The sequence below is a fragment of the Lipotes vexillifer genome, unplaced genomic scaffold (assembly GCF_000442215.2).
Source record: "Lipotes vexillifer unplaced genomic scaffold, Lipotes_vexillifer_v1.1 scaffold779, whole genome shotgun sequence".
Taxonomy (NCBI): domain Eukaryota; kingdom Metazoa; phylum Chordata; class Mammalia; order Artiodactyla; family Lipotidae; genus Lipotes; species Lipotes vexillifer.
In genome coordinates this window covers 1,395,820-1,417,916 of record NW_006788448.1, presented here as the reverse complement: position 1 = coordinate 1,417,916, position 22,097 = coordinate 1,395,820, and the positions used below count along the sequence as shown (strand labels likewise).

Sequence of the window (22,097 nt, the reverse complement as noted above, 5' to 3'; positions counted from 1 at the left end):
CAGCATCTGTCAATTTAAAAACTGATATCAATTAAAATTTGCTACAGATGTTTAATACTTTGGTAACATGGTCTAACTCTTACTGTAAACAAAAACGGTGGGGGGGGGGTGGGCAGTGGAAAGTTAAAGGAGGTATCTATTTTACTACCAATGAATTCCCACGAAGGCAAAAAAGAGGGACAAATACCAAGTGCTTCATTTATCCTTCTTATCTTAATTTTACAACAAGCCCATAACCAGCAGATGGCTGAGTTACAATCTCATGAAAAATCTTTGAAAGATACATTCATTAACTCTTCAAGTCCTCTATGGCAATTGTTCCAACAGCTGATCATCAGCAATTACTTGGGAGGCTTTTGAAAAATGGACAGTCCTAGCTTCTACTCAAATACGGGTCTGAGAGTCTGTATTTTTAGCAAATTTTTTTTTTTTTTTTTTTTTATAATTTTTTTTTTTTTTTTTTGTGCGGTACGCGGGCCTCTCACTGTTGTGGCCTCTCCCGTTGCGGAGCACAGGCTCCAGACGCACAGGCTCCGCGGCATATGGGATCTTCCCGGACCAGGGCACGAACCCGTGTTCCCTGCATCGGCAGGCGGACTCTCAACCACTGCGCCACCAGGGAAGCCCAAGAGAGTCTATATTTTTAAAAAGCTACTGATAAATGGAATATTTATAAATAGAATAGAATATTTATAAATGGAATATTTCCTGCCATATCGATAAACAAAGGATGTCACAGTCATCAACGATTGCAACCATCCAACGTGAGCCAGTGAGCCCTGAGGAAACTCAGGGCTGAAAAGAATACCTGCCACCTAGCAGCCATCAGACTGCAGCCACTCCCTGCGGTGAGCCCTGAGGAAACTCAGGATGTGAAAATACAGGATACCTGCCCCAGAGAGCTGAGGTTCACATCAAAGGAATGATTTCAATGAGCCCAGACTCTGGCATCTTCCCATACACAGAAAAGCTCTAAATTCCTTAACTTGAGATATATGGTTTTCTTTAATTAACAATAATATTTTGACGTCCCTGACTACCTGCCCTTTGTTGCAAAACTCCTAATTTATCCTGGCTCCTCCCCTGGCCTCCTCAGAGCAGTTTCTCAGAGTTATCTGAAACGCTGTCTCCCGGGCTGCAGTGCTCATTTTGCCCCAAATAAAACTTACCTCGTAACTCTCACCTTGTGCAATTTTTTAAGTCAACACTATCCAAATAAGTTTGGTAATCAAGCTCTCAAAATCACCATTCTGAGGTACAATCTAGAGCCTGATACAATATTCACATGGTAAATGTTTCTCAGATAAGTTGAAAAAAGTTAATTTTTATTTCCCATTTCACAGTTACTGAAGTTAAAGGGAAAAAAATTATTTTTCTTAAATCAGAAGTTACAAAAATGATATTTCAACAAATTAGTAGAAACTAAATATGGACATCTCAGCTTTAAAAAAAATTTGGTGTTGAATTTTACTCTTTTGACTAGATATAATTCAAGTGATACACCTTCCTAGGTACAATATTAAATAAACCCGCATGGTCACTCTTTGGAACTGCTGTCAGTTTCTGCTATTAAAATACATGTATTCTCCGTTTTATTCCTCAAGACTCTGTAGTTATCTCTGGTTAGCTAACTTATTTATGCCAAGGTGCTAAATGAATCATCCCTTACCTTTCCCCATGGTGACTGCATTAAAAAGAAACAAGTGAAAGTTTGTGTATCTAAGTGTGTGCCCACACACATGCACACACACACACACACACACGACAACAGAAGGGTCTTTCAGTGGCCCATATCTCAAATTATACTACACAGACTAGTATCTTCTTCACAAATTTAAGGTGACCTCTGACACACAATGGAGATGAAACTGTAATTATTATATCCTATTTTAGCCTATTTTAACCTTCTCAAGTCCACATCTCTACCAGAAAGAGAAATAAATAAAGAGGGCCTAAAACATTTGACTTTTACTGAAGTTGCAGTGAAGAAACAGAATGACTGGCAAAGAAAAGGGAAAAAAACTGAGTAAGAAAAGAAAGAAGTAAAATAATAGACAAATAGAATTAATCATTAGTAATTTGCCCCTATTTCAAACAGCATTACCAATTTTTAATAAGTATGTATTTAATCAATATACTACATACCTGTAAGACTGCATCCTCACTAAGAATAGGCATCATCTGATTTTTATTCAGTTGCTCTTGTGGATCCTCTCTGAGTTTGAATCCAAGTTGAATCTCTGGAGTGCCTAGAATGAAATATAATCATAAATCATTTGCAATAGTTTTATTGCTCTGCTTTAACAATGACCCAAGGATTTTATACACACTGCAAAATGTCATTAAAAATCATCTTGTATGGGACTTCCCTGGTGGTGCAGTGGTTAAGAATCCACCTGCAAATGTAGGGGACACAGGTTCGAGCCCTGGTCTGCGAGGATCCCACATGCCGCAGAGCAACTAAGCCTGTGCGCCACAACTACTGAGCCTGCACTCCAGAGCTCGCGTGCCACAACTACTGAAGCCTGCACGCCTAGAGACCGTGCTCTGCAACAAGAGAAGCCACGACAAAGAGAAGCTCGTGCACCACAAGAGTAGCCCTTGCTAGCCGCAACTAGAGAAAGTCTGCGCACAGAAACAGAGACCCAACGCAGCCAAAAATAAATAATAAATAAATAAATTTTAAAAATCATTTTGTAAATCATAATTTCCTAACTGCCACTTTTATGTGTCAATGTTTTTAAATTTAAGAAAAAACATATACACAACTCTGAATGAAATAATACTCGATATTTCTTTGTCCCAGGATGAATGAACGCAAAGGATATATAAAGAAAATTGTAGACTTAAACTCTGCTAGAAAGAACACTTTCTTTTTTCATTTTAAGTCATTTTTTAAAACTCATAATGCTAATATATTATTCAAGAAGAGTCAGAATTTTCAAGACGGCAAATTTAGCCCATATTTAACTTTTCTTCCCTTCTCAGTTCCCAAAAAGAATCCAAAGAAATCAGTTTAAAAAAAAAATCTGAAGCAGCAATGGAAAAAAGGAAATAAAAAATATATATAAAATAAAAAATATAGAAGATGGGAATGGATTAGAGGGAAATCAAACCCTGGTTAGCAGCTTGTCACTCATCACAGGAAAAGGAGGGGCTCCCTCAGAAGTAACCAGTATATGGAATTCTTCTATCAGAATCCCAGAAAACCACCTAGCTCAGAGCAAACCCCACAGACAAAATATGAAGGAGGGTAAGCTGGAAGCTCACAGTGGCTGAAGTCTCATACTATTTGTACCAAAGAGCTTGCTGTTTGTACCAAAGAAGCTTAGGATGTATGCTGCAGCCAACTACTCTGTGTAGGAGAATATGGTCCTTCCAAGATATGGAAATGTATTAAAATCTAAGGCTGATAAAATAATGTAGTTATAGCACAGAAGTAGAAATAATCAAATATATCAGTGAAACAAAACAAAAAGTGGGAAACAGACCTATAATATATTTGGGCATTTAATATATAACAATAATGGTATTTTAAATAGTGGCAACAAGATGACATTCAATAAATAATACTGGAGCAATTAGTTAATCATTTGAAAAAAATGAAGTTAGAGACCTATCCTACCTACCCTCCATATGCTAAATTATTCTAAAAATATTAAAGACATAAAAGTAAAAACGATAAATATAATAAATGGAAAAAAGATAAAGAAAATATTTTTATGGTCTTGAGATAGGTAAAATATTTCTAAGTTTGAAAAAAGAAACCTTGAAAGAAAAGACTGACAGATTTTACTATATAAAAATTTTAATTTCTGTACTACAAAATATATCATGAATAACATTAAATGATAACTAGGAAACTGGATAAAACTATTTACAACGTACATACGACAAAGTTTTGCTATCTTTAATATATAAAATGCTCTTATTAATTAACAATAAAACGAGAATAAGAGACATTAAGGCAATTCACACACAAAAAAAACTATAAATGGTCAATATTAAAACATGCCTAGCCTTGGTATTCTTCAAAAATGCAAATTAAAATAATCAGATATGTTTTATTCACCAGTTTGGCAAAGATTGGATATGTCCTGTGTTGGATCTAGAGGGAAAAAGTCATCTATTTTAGCGGGCAATATATGTCAAGGTCTGACATGTGCTCATCCTTTAAAGCAAATCTAACTTTAGCTAGTTACTCTAAGGAAATAATCAGAAAAGTAGGCAAAGATATAATACTGAGAAACATAATCAAATCATTAAATGGTACATTCATACAATGGAATAAAAGTAGCAATTTAACAGGCTGAGGTAGATCAATATAACAAAGAAATAATACATGTAGTGCAATACTAATTATGAAAAAAGATATATATATTGGTATGCAAAAGTCTAGAAAGAAACACAAATACTAAACACTGCCAATTGTTGGGAGTGGAATTACAGGGAAGAGAAGGGGATGGGATCTTTCACTTTCTACATTATATAATTTTACATTTAAAAAATATTTTATACTTTTAAAAATTAGCAAAAATAATTAAGGTCTATCCATTTGGGGAAGCGAAGGGAAGGGAAGGGAAGGGAAGGGAAAAAACTTGGTTGGAATATTGAAACAGATCTCTAACTTCTTCCTAGTGTCATTTTATATATCATAACACATTCTGGAGACTAATATTACACACTATCCCTTCCAATTACATGTAGGAAAAACTACTCCAAGAAGAAACTGTAATTTGCCACCAGGGTATCAGGTGAGAGGAAGTACAGTGAAGACTTTGTGAACTACAGTGGGCTTGAACTACGCAGGTCCACTTAAACAAGGATTTTTTTTTAATAGACATATATTTGGCCTTCCATATCCATGGGTATGGCGTCCACAGATTCCACCAACCGCAGACCATATCGTGTACTATGTTTACAATCTGCGGCTGGTGGAATTTGTGGATGTGCAATGCACAGATAGGGAGGGCCAACTATGGGACTTGAGAATCTGAGGATCTGGGTGTGTACAGGGGTTCCTGCAATCAATCCTCCGTCGATACCAAGGGACAAGTGTATACACACAAGAAGATTTTCATGATGTTTAGGAGATTTTCCTTCCATTCTACACCTATTTCCAGACATCCTCCAATAAAAAATGGCTCACAGGAAGAAATCATAAAAGGAAATAACCTACAATTTGAACAGCTACTGCAGAATTGATCTTTCTGAACTGTAACAATTAGTGATAGATTTTTCCAGAAGTGCTTAAATTGATCTAGAAGTGGACTTAGGAAGTTTGGAGAATTTGTAAGTGAAAGGCTCTTTTTAAAAATATATATACCAAGGATATTTGCACCTTAATTTTAGTCAGAGAGAATCAGACTGATTATTATAAAGTATTATTTACTTTTGCAAATAGGAAAGTACAGAGTTAAGCAGGAGATTTTGGGGTGGAGAATTGCTATTCGAGTGCCACTTCCACACTCAGTAGCCCTCTCTAAGAGTCTTAAACATCTTACAGAAGTTACAATCCCCATTGCTATCCTTATAAAATAACAGATTTTAAGGTCTATTACAGATGGCTGTAAGAAACTAACTCCGTGTAAAGTTAAAGAATAAGGCTAAATATAAAAGGAGAAGTTAATGGAATAATAATACTTGGAAAATTAAAGGAACTACTTAGAGAAAAGAATTATTTCTCACCTTTGCATGTTCTACTTATACCAGGATGGAGACTGAACTCAGATCTAAGAGATGTGTCTTGCTTAAAGATCAACCTTTCAAACATAAGAAAAGAAGGTACAGGTGTTATGATGTTTCCTAAACAAAGACTAACAAATCAACTGTCATCTTTTAGAAAATTTTTTCCAGCTTTATCGAGATATAATTGACATACAACATTGTGCAAGTTTGAGGTGTATAATATGATGATATATTGCATAAACTGCAAAATGATTAAGTGGATAAACTTTTAACATGGTTCAATGTAAACTACTCATAAAAATTATAATTAATTTGTTAAAATTCTTAGTTATACCACTATTAATATTCTATATCAAAATACTTTTTTTCAAAAATGTAGCCTTTAATTTAAAACTTATCCAAGATGAAAAATAAAGACTTATTCATGTGGTCATTTTCATTTTTATAAATATTCTGTTATTTTTATATATTTTGGAGTAAGAGACAAATATCAATATAGTTTTTGAACAGAAGTGAAATGAGATTATTTGAAGGACCAGTGCTGTTGGGTTTTTTCCTTCACCCTTCTCTATACCACAGAGAATTTCGGATTAAAATCCCAGGTCTGAGTGTATATTTTCAGAACATACAATTACAGAACTTTAACTTTTGGATTCACTTCTTACTATGCTCTTGGCAGCACCAAGGTAAAGCGAGAAGACAGTCCTTATTCTCAAGAGGCTTCAAATCTGGCGAGGGATACAAATAGCAATGATACAGCATGGCGAGTATGCTACTAGGAAGACCTAAGTATTTATTTCTTCTGCTTAAAAAACCTTTACAGAATGAAAAAATAGGCAAAGGACTTGAATAGACATTTCTCCAAAGAGAATATACAAATAGCCAGTAAGTACATGAAAAGATGCTCAACAATACTAAACATTAGGGAAATGTAAATCAAAACCACAATGAGGTACCACTGCACACCAACCAAAAAACAAAACAAAAAACAGAAAATAACAAGTGTGGCAAGGATATAGAGAAACTAGAATTCTTGTACTTTCTACTAGAAATGTAAAATGGTACAGCCACTGTGAAAAACAGTTTGGTGGTTCCTCAAAAATTAGACATAGGGCTTCCCTGGTGGCGCAGTGGTTGAGAGTCCACCTGCCGATGCAGGGGACGACGGTACGTGCCCCGGTCCGGGAAGATCCCACATGCCGCGGAGCGGCTGGGTCCGTGAGCCGTGGCTGCTGAGCCTGCGCGTGTGGAGCATGTGCTCCGCAACGGAAAAGGCCACAACAGTGAGAGGCCCGCATACCAAAAAAAAAAAAAAAAAAAAAAACCTTAAAAAAAAAAATTAGACATAGAACTACCATTTGATCCGGTAATTCCATTTCTGGGTATGTACACAAAATAACTGAAAGCAGGGACCTAATTTGTACACACATGTTCATAGAAACATTATTCACAATAGCTAAAAGGTGGAATTGACAAGTATCCATCGACAGATGAGTGGATAAACAAAATGTGTACAGACATACAGTGGAATATTTTTCAGCCTTAAAAAGGAAGGAACTACTGATACATGCTACAACATGGATAGACCTTAGAGACATCATACTAAGTGAAATAAGCCAGACACAAAAGAACAAAAATGGTATAATTCCATTTACATGAGGTATCTAGAGGAGTCAGATTCATAGAAAGTAGAATGGTAGTTGCCAGAGGCTGAAGGCATGAAAGAATGAGGAGCTATTATTTAAAGGGTACACAGAGTGTCAGCCTGGGAAGATGAAAAAATTCTGGAGATAACTAGTAGTGATGGTTGTACAACAATGTGAATATACTTAATGCCATTGAATTATACACTTAAAAATGGTTAAAATGCTAAATTCTATGTTATATATATCTTACCACAATAAAAAAAAATGTTTTAAAATCTTGCCAGAATCCAGGAATGTAACAATGTACTAAGGCATAAATATATGATTTGGAACTAGGGGTTTTTTGGTTTATTTACTTATTCATTTTGCTTTTTACTTTTTTTATGGAAAATTACAAACATCAACAAGTAATAGAGACAATAGTATACTCATCGTCTAGGTGCAACAATTATCAGTACACAGCCAATCTTGCGTCCTCTATGATCCCTCTGCCATCCTCTCTACCCCCTGCGAGTCTCCCACTGGATTACTTTTAAAGCAAATCCTGGACATCTTATTCCATTTCATCTGGAAATATTTCAGTATTCAATTTTAAAAGATAAGGACTCTTCAGACATAACCGTAATAATCACACCTTTAAAAAAACAGCCAAAATTTCATACCTAAAAAGAAGTCAATAATTCCTTAATATTATTAAATTTACAGTCTTTAGTAAGCAGCCTCTATAATGGCTCCTGGTATTTATGCCCTTGTATATGGTACTTATCCTTGAGTACGGACTGGATCCAGCGACTCTTCTAACGAACAAAATACAGCAAATAGGTTGAGATGTTCCTTCTGAGATTAGGTTACAAAAAGATAGTGGCTTCCATCTTACTCTCTTATTCTCTTGCTTCTTCCCTCTCATGGAAGCCAGCTTGCCATGTTGTGAAAGCCATTTGCAGAAGCCTATGTAGCAAGAAACTAAGGGAGGCCCCCAGCCAACAGTCAAAGAGGAACTAAGGACTCAGTTCAATAGCCAGAGAAGGAACTGAATCTTATAGCCACCATTTGGATTTGGGAAGAAGATCTTTCTCATGAAGCCTTGAGATAAATGCAGCCTTCTGAGTCCTTGAAGCTGATGATCCAGTTAAGCCACTACTGGATTTCTAAGCCACTACTGGATTTCTGAACCACAGAAACTACACAGTATGTGTATTGTTTTAAGATGCTAGTAAGTTTTGGAGTAAGCTGTTACACAGCAATGTAAACTAATAAACAGATTGTAGTCAGATTTCCCTGTCTCTTTTTACAGTTGTTTTGTTCATATCAGGCTCCAAACAAGATGCACACATTGCATTTGGTTGTATGTCCCTTAAGTCTCTTTTAAAATCTATAAGTTATCCCCTTTCCTGCCCCTTACAATTTATTTGTTGAAGAAACTGAGTTGTTTTTCCTATAGAGTTTCCCACATTTTGGATTTGAAGACTGCATGTCATTTAACATGTTCCTCTGTCCTGTATATTTCCTGTAAACTGGTTATTATATATAGAGGTTTGATCTGATTCGAGTTCAGTCTGGGGAGGCAATGTGTGTACTTCCTACAGGAGATAACAAAGAATGTGCTGAGAAAGGAAGTCTTGTGCATACAGTCTTTCAACCCCTGCTAGGCCTTGGGTCTGGAACACCTTCTTACTAAAAGATAGAGTCCTCCCAGCCTGTACTAGACTTACCACCTTGTATGGGAATCCCTTTCCCTGTTTAGACTCAGTGTGTACTCCTTCATTCTGTTTAAACGTGTGTGTCATATGGCACCTGGCCAACCCCACTGCTCTGTCTATCCTCTGTGGAGAGAGGATGAAGTCCTTCGTTCTGTGGCACAAGAGGGGTGTGGGCAGGCCAGTGGCCCTGCATCAGCTGCAGAGAGTGACTGCTGGCCACGGGGGACTGACGCCCACTACTGAAGCTAATCTTGCTCTGTCTCTTCTCTTCTCTCCGTTTAAGAATAGTACTTGGCACCATTCTGTTTTAATCACTGGAAGAGCCCCTATTTGCCATATATCCTGACCAAAAATGTTGCTTTCTTTAGCTAATTTAATGTGATTATTAATTCTTTGTCTCCTTGTATTTTGCTATTTTTCCCTTCTGCAACTGTATTCTTTAAAACAGGTATTTTCCATCTAGACAATTCACATGAAAATAGTGCTAGCCTATCTTAAGGGAAAGAATTAACATTCATCTTGCAGGGTAATTATGTTCAATTAGCTTTTTACTATATGCACTTATAATGTTCAGAGGACATGATTTGACCTGAACATATACCTAAATCCAGGTAATAATGAACTATCTTAAAAGGTGGTTCTGTTTAAATGTATTGAACAGGATTAGTTTGCAATATATCCCTTAATGTTATTGAGCAGTTCACATTTACAGGAGGCTGGGACAGAAATTAAGGATTGGTAAAAGATTCCCAGGGCACATATAAGAAAAATGAATCCTGCCTCTTAGTAAACAAATCACAAGCAAACAAAACATCACTAATCAGCAACTTAAATTCTTATAGATTAGTAGCAACACTTACCAAGCCAAAAAAGGGACTGGATGCATTTTATAGTTTCAAGAGGGCTAGGACCAAGTCCAGGTCCTCAGAGTACTTTTCAGGCACAGTTAACACCTGGCATCCTCATTCTTTGAAAGCCTTGCTTTATCTAATCCCAGTGGTCATCAAACCACTTCTCAGATCTTAGCAAAAGCACCTTAATAGCTGCAACATTTAAGGATTATTTATGTATAACATTTTGCCTGTTGGAGGTCTCTGCTCTACTAGGACCTGTGCTCCTCATTCCAGTCAAAGTTGAGAGCTTGTGCATGAAAAACAGAATAAACTGCATATAAGTAAGCAAAGAAGATGGGTGGGAGGGAAGCAATGGTATTCAGCTCCAGCAATGCTTAGACTTTGTATTTCCATACCAATAAAAAGAAAACTAATTTTTAACCTTGAGCTATGAGATCTGAAAGAATCATGTTTCTATGGCACTGCAGAGAAGCATTTAAAAATGAATTGGGGGGAAAAAAAAGATTGGTCGGTCAAGATAGAGTAAGCCATCTACAGCCTAGTTCTCCACTCATCACAACTAAAAACTCTGGTAGATGGGACTTCCCTGGTGGCGCAGGGGTTAAGACTCCATGCTCCCAATGCAGGGGGATCGGGTTTGATCCCTGGTCAGGGAACTAGATCCCACATGCATGGCACAACTAAGAGTTCACATGCCACAACTAAGAGTTTGCATGCCACAACTAAGGAGCCCGTGTGCTGCAACTAAGGAGCCAGTGAGCTTCAACTAAGGAGCCCACCTGCCACTAAGGAGCTCACCTGCCACAACTAAGGAGCCCATGTGCCACAAATAAGGAGCCCGCAAGTTACAACTAAGGAGCCTGCCTGCTGCAACTAAGACCCAGTGCTACCAAATAAATAAATATTAAAAAAAAAAAGAAAGTGCCATCTATAAAAAAATAAAAATAAAAACTCTGGTAGAATTTTTTTTTTAACAGCTACCTGAGCAATCTGAAAAGTAAATAATAGCAGGTAAACTGGGGACTGAAAGTGAAATCTAAATAACAACTCTGGAGTAGATGAGTCTCATGGTTTGCTTGGTTTTTTTGTTTTGCTTTTTGCTCCTTTTTTCTTTTTTTTGTCTCCAGCTTTGATCCTAGGCCTAAACCTAGAAGTGTACAGTGGACACAGACAGCAAAAACTCCAGAAGAAACCTCTCCTACCTTTATCCAGAGAACTAGGGAAAGGGATCCCTGAATGCCGGAAGGTGTGGGGGGAATGTGCCTGAGTTTTCTTGTTTTCTGTCTTTAGCTTCAGAGCTATACTGCTACCAATCATGGTAGCTTGGGCACTTAAAACTTAAGAGAAAACCTGTCTCTCTCCTATTAGAGAAACCATACTCCCAAGAGTATGAAAAGAACCTCTTATATTTTCTTCTCTTTTTCTTTCACTTTGCCCTGAAGGTGGCCCCAACTGCAGGGAACTACTCTACAGCGAGAAGGCTAACACTGAAAGAAATCCATCTTTCTGGTCATACGAATCAACATGTGGGCATGGGGAGGGAAGGGTGCATGAGAATCCTGGAGAAAAGAGAGCAGGAAGGGGAATCACCTACTTCTGTATATGATCCAACATAAGTGTGAGGCTCAACCCTGAGCTGTCCACATGCAGAGCAGATTCAGAAAAGTGTAACAAAGGCTTAGAGAACTGAACTATGATATTAACTACTGTCCAAATTCCAGATTAATCCCTGAGTGGTACATGAGTCAGACAGACTCAAACAGTAAAGTAAAGGCTTTACTCAAATAGTAAAGGCTTTGAAAATGGGACTGATGTAAACACCACCCACAGAAGGCAAAACAGAACATGCAGTCAGAACCTAATCAGATTGACTGCCTGTTACAACAAACAAAAATCAACTCCCTCTAGAGGATTTTAACAGGAACAAGAGTCCAAAATATAACATTCAAAATACACAGGATATAATCCAGAATTACTCAACATGCAAAGGAAAATCTGACTTATTCTTGAGAGAAAAAATAACAGATGCCAATGCCCCAACCTCCCAAGCCCAGATGTTGGAATTACAAGACAAAGACCTTAAAGCAGCTATTATAATAATTCTTTATTACATAAAGGTGAACATTTATCAATGGATGAAAACAATGAAGTTCTCAGCAGAGAAATAAAAACTGTAAAAGAGAATCTGATGGAAATTTTAGGAGATATAATTATAATATCTGAAATTAAAAATTCACTGGATGGTCTCAACAACAGAATGGAGATGAGACAGGAAAAACTAAGTGAATCTTAAGATAAAGCAATAGAAATTATACAGTCTGAAGAACTAAGAGAGAAAAAATCGAAAAAATTATTAGAGCCCCAAGGATCTGGAGACTATCAAAAGTTCTACCGTTCATGTCATTTAAAACCCCAGAAAGAGGGCTTCCCTGGTGGCACAGTGGTTGAGAGTCCGCCTGCCAATGCAGGGGACGCGGCTTCGTGCCCCGGTCTGGGAAGATCCCACATGCTGCGGAGCAGCTGGGCCCGTGAGCCATGGCTGCTGACCCTGTGCGTCTGGAGCCTGTGCTCCGCAACGGGAGAGGCCACAACAGTGAGAGGCCTGCGTACCCCAAAAAAACAAACAACAACAACAACAACAAACCCCAGAAAGAGAGGAGAAAAAGATTGGTACATAAAAATATATATGAAGATATCATGACAGAAAACTTCCTAAGTTTGGTGAAAGATATGTTTATAGATTCGAGAAGCAGTGAACCCCAAACAGGAAAAACACAAATAAAATCATTACCAGAAACATCATAATCAAACTGCTGAAAACGAAAGACAGTGAGGGAAATGAAAGCAGACAGATTAAAAAAGATGATATATCACACAAATGGAAATAGTGATTTAAATGGGGAAGGAGGGGCTTGACTACAAGGGACAGGGCAGCCCAAAGGAGTTTTTTTTGTTTTTTTGGCGTAACAATGGTTCTGGATCTTGAGTGTAGTGGTTGTTATAAGACTCCAGGTACCAGTCAAAATGGTCCCTGTACACCAATAAGAGCAAATATTACTGTTTCTGTATATAAAAGAGCCAAAAATCTGGATATCATCCTTTACTGCTGCCCTGCCCTCATCCTCTATATCTCATCAATCACCATCTGCGGCCAAATTTACTTTCTAGAGACTTCTTAGATTTGTCCTTTTCCCTCTATTCCCACTGTTTCTGCCTAGTTGAGCTGTTACTACTTTGATCCCAAAGCTAACCCCTATAGCCTTGCTTTGCAAAAGGTGATCCCTGATCTAATAGTACCAACTTTAACCTGGACGCTTGCTAGAAATGCAGAATCTCAAACCCGAGCCTAGAACTCCTGAGTTGGAATCCACCTTGTAACAGGATTCTGAAGTGATTTATAAGAAATTCATAACTTTCATTAAAATTTGCAAAGGCTGGGCTTCCCTGGTGGCGCAGTGGTTGAGAGTCCGCCTGCTGATGCAGGGGACACGGGTTCGAGCCCCGGTCTGGGAAGATCCCACATGCCGTGGAGCGGCTAGGCCCGTGAGCCATGGCCGCTGAGCCTGCGCGTCCAGAGCCTGTGCTCCGCAACGGGAGAGGCCACAGCAGTGAGAGGCCCGCGAACCGCAAAAAAAAAAAAAAAAAATTTGCAAAGCCCTAGTCTAGGGCATGCCTGAGTGAATGAAAATCTGATTATGCTGCTCCTCCACTTAACATCTTACAAGCTCCCTACCAGGACACACACAGGCTATAAGAGGCCTCACGTGACCTTACTGTACCTTTCTCTCCAGGCTCATCTTTCACCACACCCATCTCACCATTTAACACTTCAGTAACACCCAACTGTTTGCACATTCCAACACACTTAACACAATGCTATGTCCCACCACTACACCTTTACCCATGCATGCAACTGCATGGAAACCTCCTTGGCCTGAAACCCTCCTTTCCTTCATCTGACAAATTCCTACCCACCTTCAAGACTCTACCCAGAAGTCAACCCTGGCAAACTCTGATGACCACCTAGGTTGAGGTAAGCATCCCTCTGGGCTCCTAAACCAGCCTACCCTGACTTCCCACATTACATTGAAATTATCTGTTTACGTCTTTCCTGGCCTGTAGATTTCTCAGAGTCAGTGGTCTCATCTCTTTTATCTTCTCCCTGTGTCCAGCACAGGGAACCAGATATGTTTTGATGAACGGAACTACCATCTTTCCTTGATTCTTATAAAACTATCCGTTTCCAGTTTGGTAGTAACCAGTTCCCCGGTCACACATTCTCCTCCTGAGAGAAAGTATACTAACCGTCTCCTGGACCTGAGCTACGAGTCGCTGGAAGCAAAATGCACTTGAGGAGTTTAGACCCAAGACTGTTTAGCCTACGCAAAAAAAAGCCCCAGGCTAAGAAAGAAGTCTTTTTTTAAATGTCAGAAAGCCACCTGCTATACAGCTCATTCGGTCCTAAGTTGGGGAAGGGCTGGGGGGCAGTTGCGATCTTCTTAATCTACGAAATTCTGAGCTCAGGCCTAGCTGCCCCATAAGGCCCTACTCCCGCCCGCACGCAGACGTTCGGCTGGTAACAATTTCTCCTCAACCCTCAGAGGGCCACCCGCCGCCAGAAGCCAGGCCCAACGGCGGTTACCTTCTCCAGGGCAACTCCTCTTCTTCCTGGTCGCTCTCCGTCACCGATGCCTCGATCACCGTTTCATCACTGTCCCAGTCTGGGGCCTGGGCACCTTCCTCCATCTCCGCCTCGCACTCCAAGTCTTTTTTATCCTCTTTCTCTAACTCCTCCATTTCCCCCAAAAATAAAAAATAAAAATAAAAAAATTTTTTAAATTTGCTCTGAGGGCCAGGAGAAATTGTGAATTCAGAACAAAACTGGTGGCGGGGGCCCGGTGCGGTACGCGGGCACACACCGCGGGGCCGAAGGGCGTCGTGGGGAAGGCGGGCCAGCGCGGAGGCCTGACCCCACGCCGCCGGCAGGGGGAGCCGCGCGCCGCCCGTCTGACCCGCACGCCGCACGTCGGCCCCGCCCCGCCCGCTCCCGTGGCCGGAAGTGGCCCGAAGTGGCCGGGCGCGCTCCCGCGGGCCCAGGGTTTCCCGGCGGTCAGGGGCGTGGCTGGCCACCCCACCCGCCTTTCGCACTTTTGCTTTGTGGCTGGGCGGTGGGGCCGCTAGAACTGCGGCCGCGGGGATCGGAAAGGAAGCGTTGCCCGAGACAGACTGGAGGCCGAGCCCGCCTAACGCTAACGGCAGCGAGGGAGAGCTGGGTCACGTGCCGTGCAGCTCATATCGGGCTTGTGAGACGCAGACCCGGAAAGAACTGTCAGCTCTGCTAGACTTTTCTGAAGCCAGAATGTGGTCTTAGCCCCGAAGAGTGTTTTTGAGTCCGCCAAGTGCTGCCTTTCTCCTTAATCCCTTTGACATCCCTTCTCCAAGAGTCCCCCTGAGGTAAGCAAAACAAAAATGTTAATCAGAAGTTTTTAGATCTAACTGGTATGTTTTATATTTCTGTTTTTTCCTCAACTCTTTGGTTACGCTGGAATACAGATTGTGTTGGAAAGGCAGGTTAAATGCCTTATATTTTCCCTTTATTACTTTTTATAATAATATTGGTGCCTAGCAGCCTCCCACAGTAACCAATTATTATTTTTAAATGAAGTGACTACATTCTTATATATTTGATTTCAGTCTCTTTGCAAGTTTTTAATTCAGAGTCATTCGAAACAAAGCCAAGTGAGCTGCACCTCCAAGTGAGAGGAAGATTCCAATAAGACCCTTTCTGCATAGCAAGTTTTTAGTACTCACTTTGGAATCTACAGGGTCTTTAATGGTTTGTCAAATAAATGGAAGAAACTAGGGTTTTGACTCCTCAATTTGCTGTCCTTTTCAGTATATGGAGTGGCTTTGCCATACTTATTATCATTTTACTATTTTTTTAAATTTTTATTTTGTATTGGAGTAGAGTTGATTAACAATGTTAGTTTCAGGTGTACAGCAAAGTGATTCAGTTATACATATGCATGTATCTGTTCTTTTTCAAATTCTTTTCCCATTTATGTTATTACAGAGTATTGAGCAGAGTTCCCTGTGCACTTTACTATTTAGACCATATTTAAGCCACTGCTGTTTAAAACACTTGGTTCGTGGTTGTCTCTTAAACTTACTTGATTCTGGGTGTGGAGAAAAGGAAACCCTCCTACAACTGTTGATGGGCATATAAATTGGTGCAGCCACTATGGGAAACAGTGTGAAGGTTCCTTAAAAAAACTAAAACTAGAGCTACCATATGATCCAGCAGTCCCACTCCTGGGCGTATATCTGGAAAAGACAAAAACTCTAATTTAAAAAGAGTCATGTACCCAAATGTTCATAGCAGCACTATTTATAATAGCCAAGATATGGAAGCAACTGAAGTGTCCATCCACAGATAAATGGATAAAGATGTGGTGTATATATATATATATATATATATATATATATACGATGGAATATTACTCAGTCATTTGCTGCCATTTGCAGCATCATGGATGGACCTAAAAAATATCCCACTAAGTGAGGTAAGTCAGACAGAGAAAGACAAATATTATATATCACTTATATGTGGAAAAATAATACAAATGAATTTATTTACAAAACAGAAACAGACTCATAGACATAGAAAACAAACTTACGGTTACCAAAGGGGAAGGGGGGGTAAATTAGGATTATGGGATTAACAGATACACACTATGATATATAAAATAGATAAACAACAAGGATTTATTGTATAGCACGAGGAACTATATTCAATATCCTGTAATAACCTACAATGGAAAAGAATCTGAAATATATATATATATATATGTATAACTGAATCACTGATGTACACCTGAAACTAACACAATATTATAAATCAACTATACTTTAACAAAAATAAAATAACCTACAGTTAATATACAAAAAATAAACTTATTTGAATATTCCTCACCTCAACTCTATAAACGAGGCAGAACAGTAATAAATATGCAAAGAACTAGACCTCTTTGTGTTTTTTACACCTCTCCACCTATATATCCTCCATGTTTAAAACAGTCCTAAATTCCCAGGTAAAAGGCTGATGGGGAATTTTGTAACAGGTAGATCAGGCTGACAACATTACATCCATTGATAATCTTAACATATCACTAAAAGTGAGACAACCAAATATGTTCCTCCAGGCATGATACAATAGGAATAAATGGTGCTACCTATGAAGTATTCTAAGCCCCCACGAAAGTTAAAAACCTGAATCTAATCAAGACTCTAGATCTAACTATCAGTTATTTATATGAGGGGGGAAGGTGGAAAAGCAGAGAAATGTGTTAACACCAGGAAGATAAAATTAACCAAATCTAGAATGTGGGAAATTCAATAGGACAAATGACCTGGTTTCTTTCAACAATTTAATACCATGGGGTAAAAAAAGAGGGAATGGGAACTCTTTTAGATTTAAAGAGTCCCTAAGAATAGGGGAGAAATTCAAGTAGTTAAAAAGGAAAATTGATTGCTTGTTAATATAAATACTAACACATAGTGAATTAATCAGAAAACCTTGAGAAGAGCATTATATTCTTTTTAAACCAACAAATATCTGTAAAAAATTAAAGAATATGAGGCAGAATATAATTAAGTTAGATTATATCAAAATTTGAATATTTGAGGAATAATATTGTATAGTAAATTTATAAAATGAAACCAAGTAATCCTTCAGAACTATAATTAAATTTTCATTGCTTGATTTCCATTTAGGCTTTAAGTCCTTCAAGAAAAAGTTCTATTTGGGAATTCTTTACTTGTTTTAAAGGTGAATTAAAAGTAGAAGGCCAGCTTTGCCACCTCAGATTTTCATTAGGAAGGAAAATTCCAAAATCATACCAATAGCATATATGCTATACCACAAATGCTCGTGAGGCTCAGTGCCCTGAAGGAGGGCTGGGATTAGGGCCCTTCCCTTACTGACCTGCCTTCTAATGGATGAGGCAGACAACAAACAAGTACATAAATAAATGAGATAATTCAGAGAGTGATGTGTGCCTGAAAGAAACAAAGAGGCTGCTGATTAGAGAACAATGGTCAGAGATCACCTCTCTGAAGAGGTGACATTTGACCTAAGACTTAAAGAATGAACATAAGTGCACAGGCCCTGAGACATCCCAGGAGGCTTGTGTGCCGGAAGCTGGGGAGTCAGAGGAGAGTGGTGTGAGATGAGGACTCAGGCACTAAGCAGGAAGTGGAGTATGTACAAGGTTGTACTATAATGATACTTGTATGGAAGTGTGGATTTTGAAAAAGAAATCTCAGGATTTTTGTGGTTACACAATATATTTGGCTTTTATAATTTAAATTTTTTCCTGCCTATATAGCTTCATAGCATTTCCATTCTATCCAGGTTACTTTAGATCCCAGAACTGTAAGAGATGAGACTTTCATGGAAGATTTGCTTGATCATAAATATAACACAACATGAATATCTAAGAGAGTAAACCCACTTTTCACCTTATTACTTTATTTCCCCCCAAAATAAAGGTATATAAAGTATTTCACTGAGTACTTTATGATGATTATTTTTAAATGCATTTTCCAAAAAGAACATTCATTTTCTCAAAGATTTGGATTTAAAAAAAAAAAAGATTGCCGTCCATCAACCCAAATTATTCACATGGTCTTTAGCACAAATAAGAACTATTTTGTGAATTTAAAAATGAATGAGAATATGCATGTAATCTGAAAAATCAGTATATGTGAGAACCTTTCTCAAAAACTGCAAAATGTGGGAAAACACAGAGACAGGTTTACACAGGATTAGGTGTTGGTTCAATACCTAAATTTGTTTTGCAGTCATCGTTATAGTTGATTCACTTGTGTAGGAATATGCTGACCCAACTCCTACAGGCTATGTCCCTTCTTAGTGCAGAATTTAATATAGAAGCTCAATTTTACTTTAAAATGGCATACATAAAATAGATATGAAAATACTTCAAAAAGTTAAAAGTACTATGAAATTTAAGGTAGTAACCTAATAAGCAATTAATATTTCATTTTAAAAAACCCTCTGAAGAATAATAAATAGCATGTGTTATTCTGGTGATTGACAAAAAGATATATTACAATGAAGCCCATAAAACCAGCAAAGGATGATTGCAAAAACTCGGCATCCCAAAAATGAGAATCAGAGGACTAGGCATGCCTAGTGGTAACTTATAACAACCCTCCCTGACCCGTTGCCCCAGGATGCCTACAAAACGTTGCTATTATGTGTGATCTCTAAAATCATAATTATTCATGTTTAGCTCTATTAGATCATGAATAATATATTTCTTTAGAAGTGAAAATGCAAAATGACCTAGTTAGGGGGCAACAGTTTTAAACTGATCATCTGTCTCAGAAGGAGAAATACATTACAACATTTTATAATTTATGATGACATGAAAAAAGCAACAGTTGTTAAACGTGATTATCAGGGTTTTGTAAGGATTCTTAAAGTATTTTCCCCCTATGAACACAGTATAATGTTGGTATAAATAATTGGCAATCAAAGTGACAGATAAAGTCATGATAGGCTGTCAAAGAATTAGAAACTCAAATGCAACAGCCTGGTGAAAATGACATTGATTTTGTCAACTAGTTTTAACAAGTTCAAAAGATTCCAACAGTAATTTTGAAAAGTTAGAGACAACCTAAATGTCCATCAATAGGGGATTATCAGTGGAATACTACATTGTCATTAAGAAGAATGAAAAGCAGATATATACATAGACATGTATAGCTTCTCATAGTATACTATTTACAGAATAAAGCAAAGAACTGAACAGTGACAGCTCTGGAATTTCATATAGGAAAGGTGTCAGGGTGATAATCTTTTTGAAGTGAGAGCTATGAAACTTCAACAAAGGTTGTGTTTGAATAGCAAACACAGTTGTCACTTAGCTGCTTACACAGTAAATTCACACCTTTATCTTAGAGTGTATGTTTATTTGGGGTTGTTTAGGGGGATTGAGGAAATAAGAGGGTATCAAGCATACCAAAGCCACCCCCTGACTCTGCTACGGAAGAACTGTTTTTTATTGCTTCTCTTCATTAAGGAATAATTTGCATATAATGACATATATGGACCTTAGTGTTCAGTTCAATGTATGGTGGATTTTTTTTTTAACTGTTGTAGGTTTCTGTATTTCTTACACCAGCATACACAACCTACAAGAGGAAAATCGGAGTTGTAAGTGGAAAAACGGTAATCTTAAAAGCTCAAATCTTAAAAGTATAATTTACATAAATGATTAATACATAAAAAATAATAAATTTTAGTTGATTTTTGGACTCACGCAATTGCCAAATTTACACATGGTAATGGGATATTCTTTGTGTGTAACTGAAACAGTCATGTAAACTAGTTTAGATTAATATATTAGCAGGTCTGCCAAAGTAGAAAGACACAAAAATGCCAGCCATGAAAGATTAATCAGAATTTTGATGTAGTAAAATGATGCAGTTCAATAGTTTTGAATAAACACACACACACACACACAAACACACACACCGAGTTGTGTAAACACACACACACACACACACACACACACACACACACACACACACACACACACACACACACACACACACTCAGGTAACCACTGCTTAAAACAGGATTAAGAATATTTCCATTGCTTCTGCCCTTTCCTGAATACCTACCCCCAAGCAAACACTTTCTGATTTCTATCATGTAGTTTCTCTAGCACCACAGAGTAGCCTTTCATGTAAATGGAATCATATTGTATGTATCTTTTTAAACTGGATTCTTTTAGTAGGTTTAATGTTTTTAAGATTCACCGATGTACTTTATATCAATGCATTCCTCTTTATTGCAGAGTACTATTACACTGTATGAACATACCAAATTTTTTTAGTCCATTCGCCTGTTGACAAACATTTATTTCCACTTTGGAGGCTATTATAGAGAGGCTGCTAGTAATATTCTCACTGAAGTCTTTTTATGGATGTATGTTTTCATTTCTCTCAGGTAAATACCTAAGAGTACAATTGCTGGGGTATACGGTGGGTATATGTTTAACTTTATAAGAAACTGCCTTTCTATACTCCTAACAGCCATGTATGAAAGCTCCCTTTGCTCCATATCTTCACCAACATTTGATAGTCAATCTCCTATGTATTACCCATTCTGGTGGGCCTGAAATAGTATCTCATTGTGGTTTTAATTTGCATTTCCCTAATGGCTAAGGACACTGAGCACCTTCTATGTGTTTTTTGACTGTTTGTACCTTTTGTGAAGTTTCTATGCAAATTTTTTGCCCACTTGTCAATTGGGCTGTTTGTATTTTTATTGTTGGTTTGTAGGAGTCCTTTACACAGTCTGGACATGCGGCCTTTGTCAGATTTATGCATCATGAATATTTTTTACTTGTCTCTGGCTTGCCTATTCATGTTTTTTTTCTTTTTTTGAATTTTATTTTTTTAATACAGCAGGTTCTGATTAGTTATCTATTTTATGCATATTAGTGTATACATGTCAATCCCAATCTCCCAGTTCATCCCAACACCAGCACCCCCCGCCCCCCTACCCCCCGCTTTCCCCCCTCGGTGTCCATACGTTTTTTCTCTACATCTGTGTCTCTATTTCTGCCTTGCAAACCGGTTCATCTGTACCATTTTTCTAGAATTCCACATATATGAGTTAATATATAATATTTGTTTTTCTCTTTCTGACTTGCTTCACTCTGTATGACAGTCTCTAGGTGATCCATATCTCTACAAATGACCCAATTTCATTCCATTTTATGGATGAGTAATATTCCATTGTATATATGTACCACATCTTCTTTATCATTCATCTGTTGATTGGCATTTAGGTTGCTTCCCTGACCTGGCTATTGTAAATAGTGCTGCATTGAACATTGGGGTGCATGTGTCTTTTTGAATTATGGTTTTCTCTGGGTATATGCCCAGTAGTGGGATTGCTGGGTCATATAGTAATTCTATTTTTAGTTTTTTAAGGAACCTCCATACTGTTCTCCACAGTGGCTGTATCAATTTACATTCCCACCGACAGTGCAAGAGGGTTTCCTTTTCTCCACACCCTCTCCAGCATTTGTTGTTTATAGATTTTCTGATGATGCCCATTCTGACCGGTGTGAGGTGCTACCTCATTGTAGTTTTGATTTTCATTTCTCTAA

At 38.1% G+C, this 22,097-nt stretch overlaps 1 protein-coding gene across 1 annotated transcript in view; it reads right to left on the bottom strand.

Moving 5' to 3' along the window:
- Positions 1–14,634, bottom strand: part of ANKRD31 (ankyrin repeat domain 31) — a 133,397-nt gene extending 118,763 nt beyond the window's left edge. The window contains 3 exon segments of the mRNA XM_007461615.1: positions 2,146–2,249; positions 5,689–5,762; positions 14,531–14,634. Coding sequence (XP_007461677.1) covers positions 2,146–2,249; positions 5,689–5,762; positions 14,531–14,634 — 282 coding nt within the window.
- Positions 14,635–22,097: the final 7,463 nt, after the last annotated feature.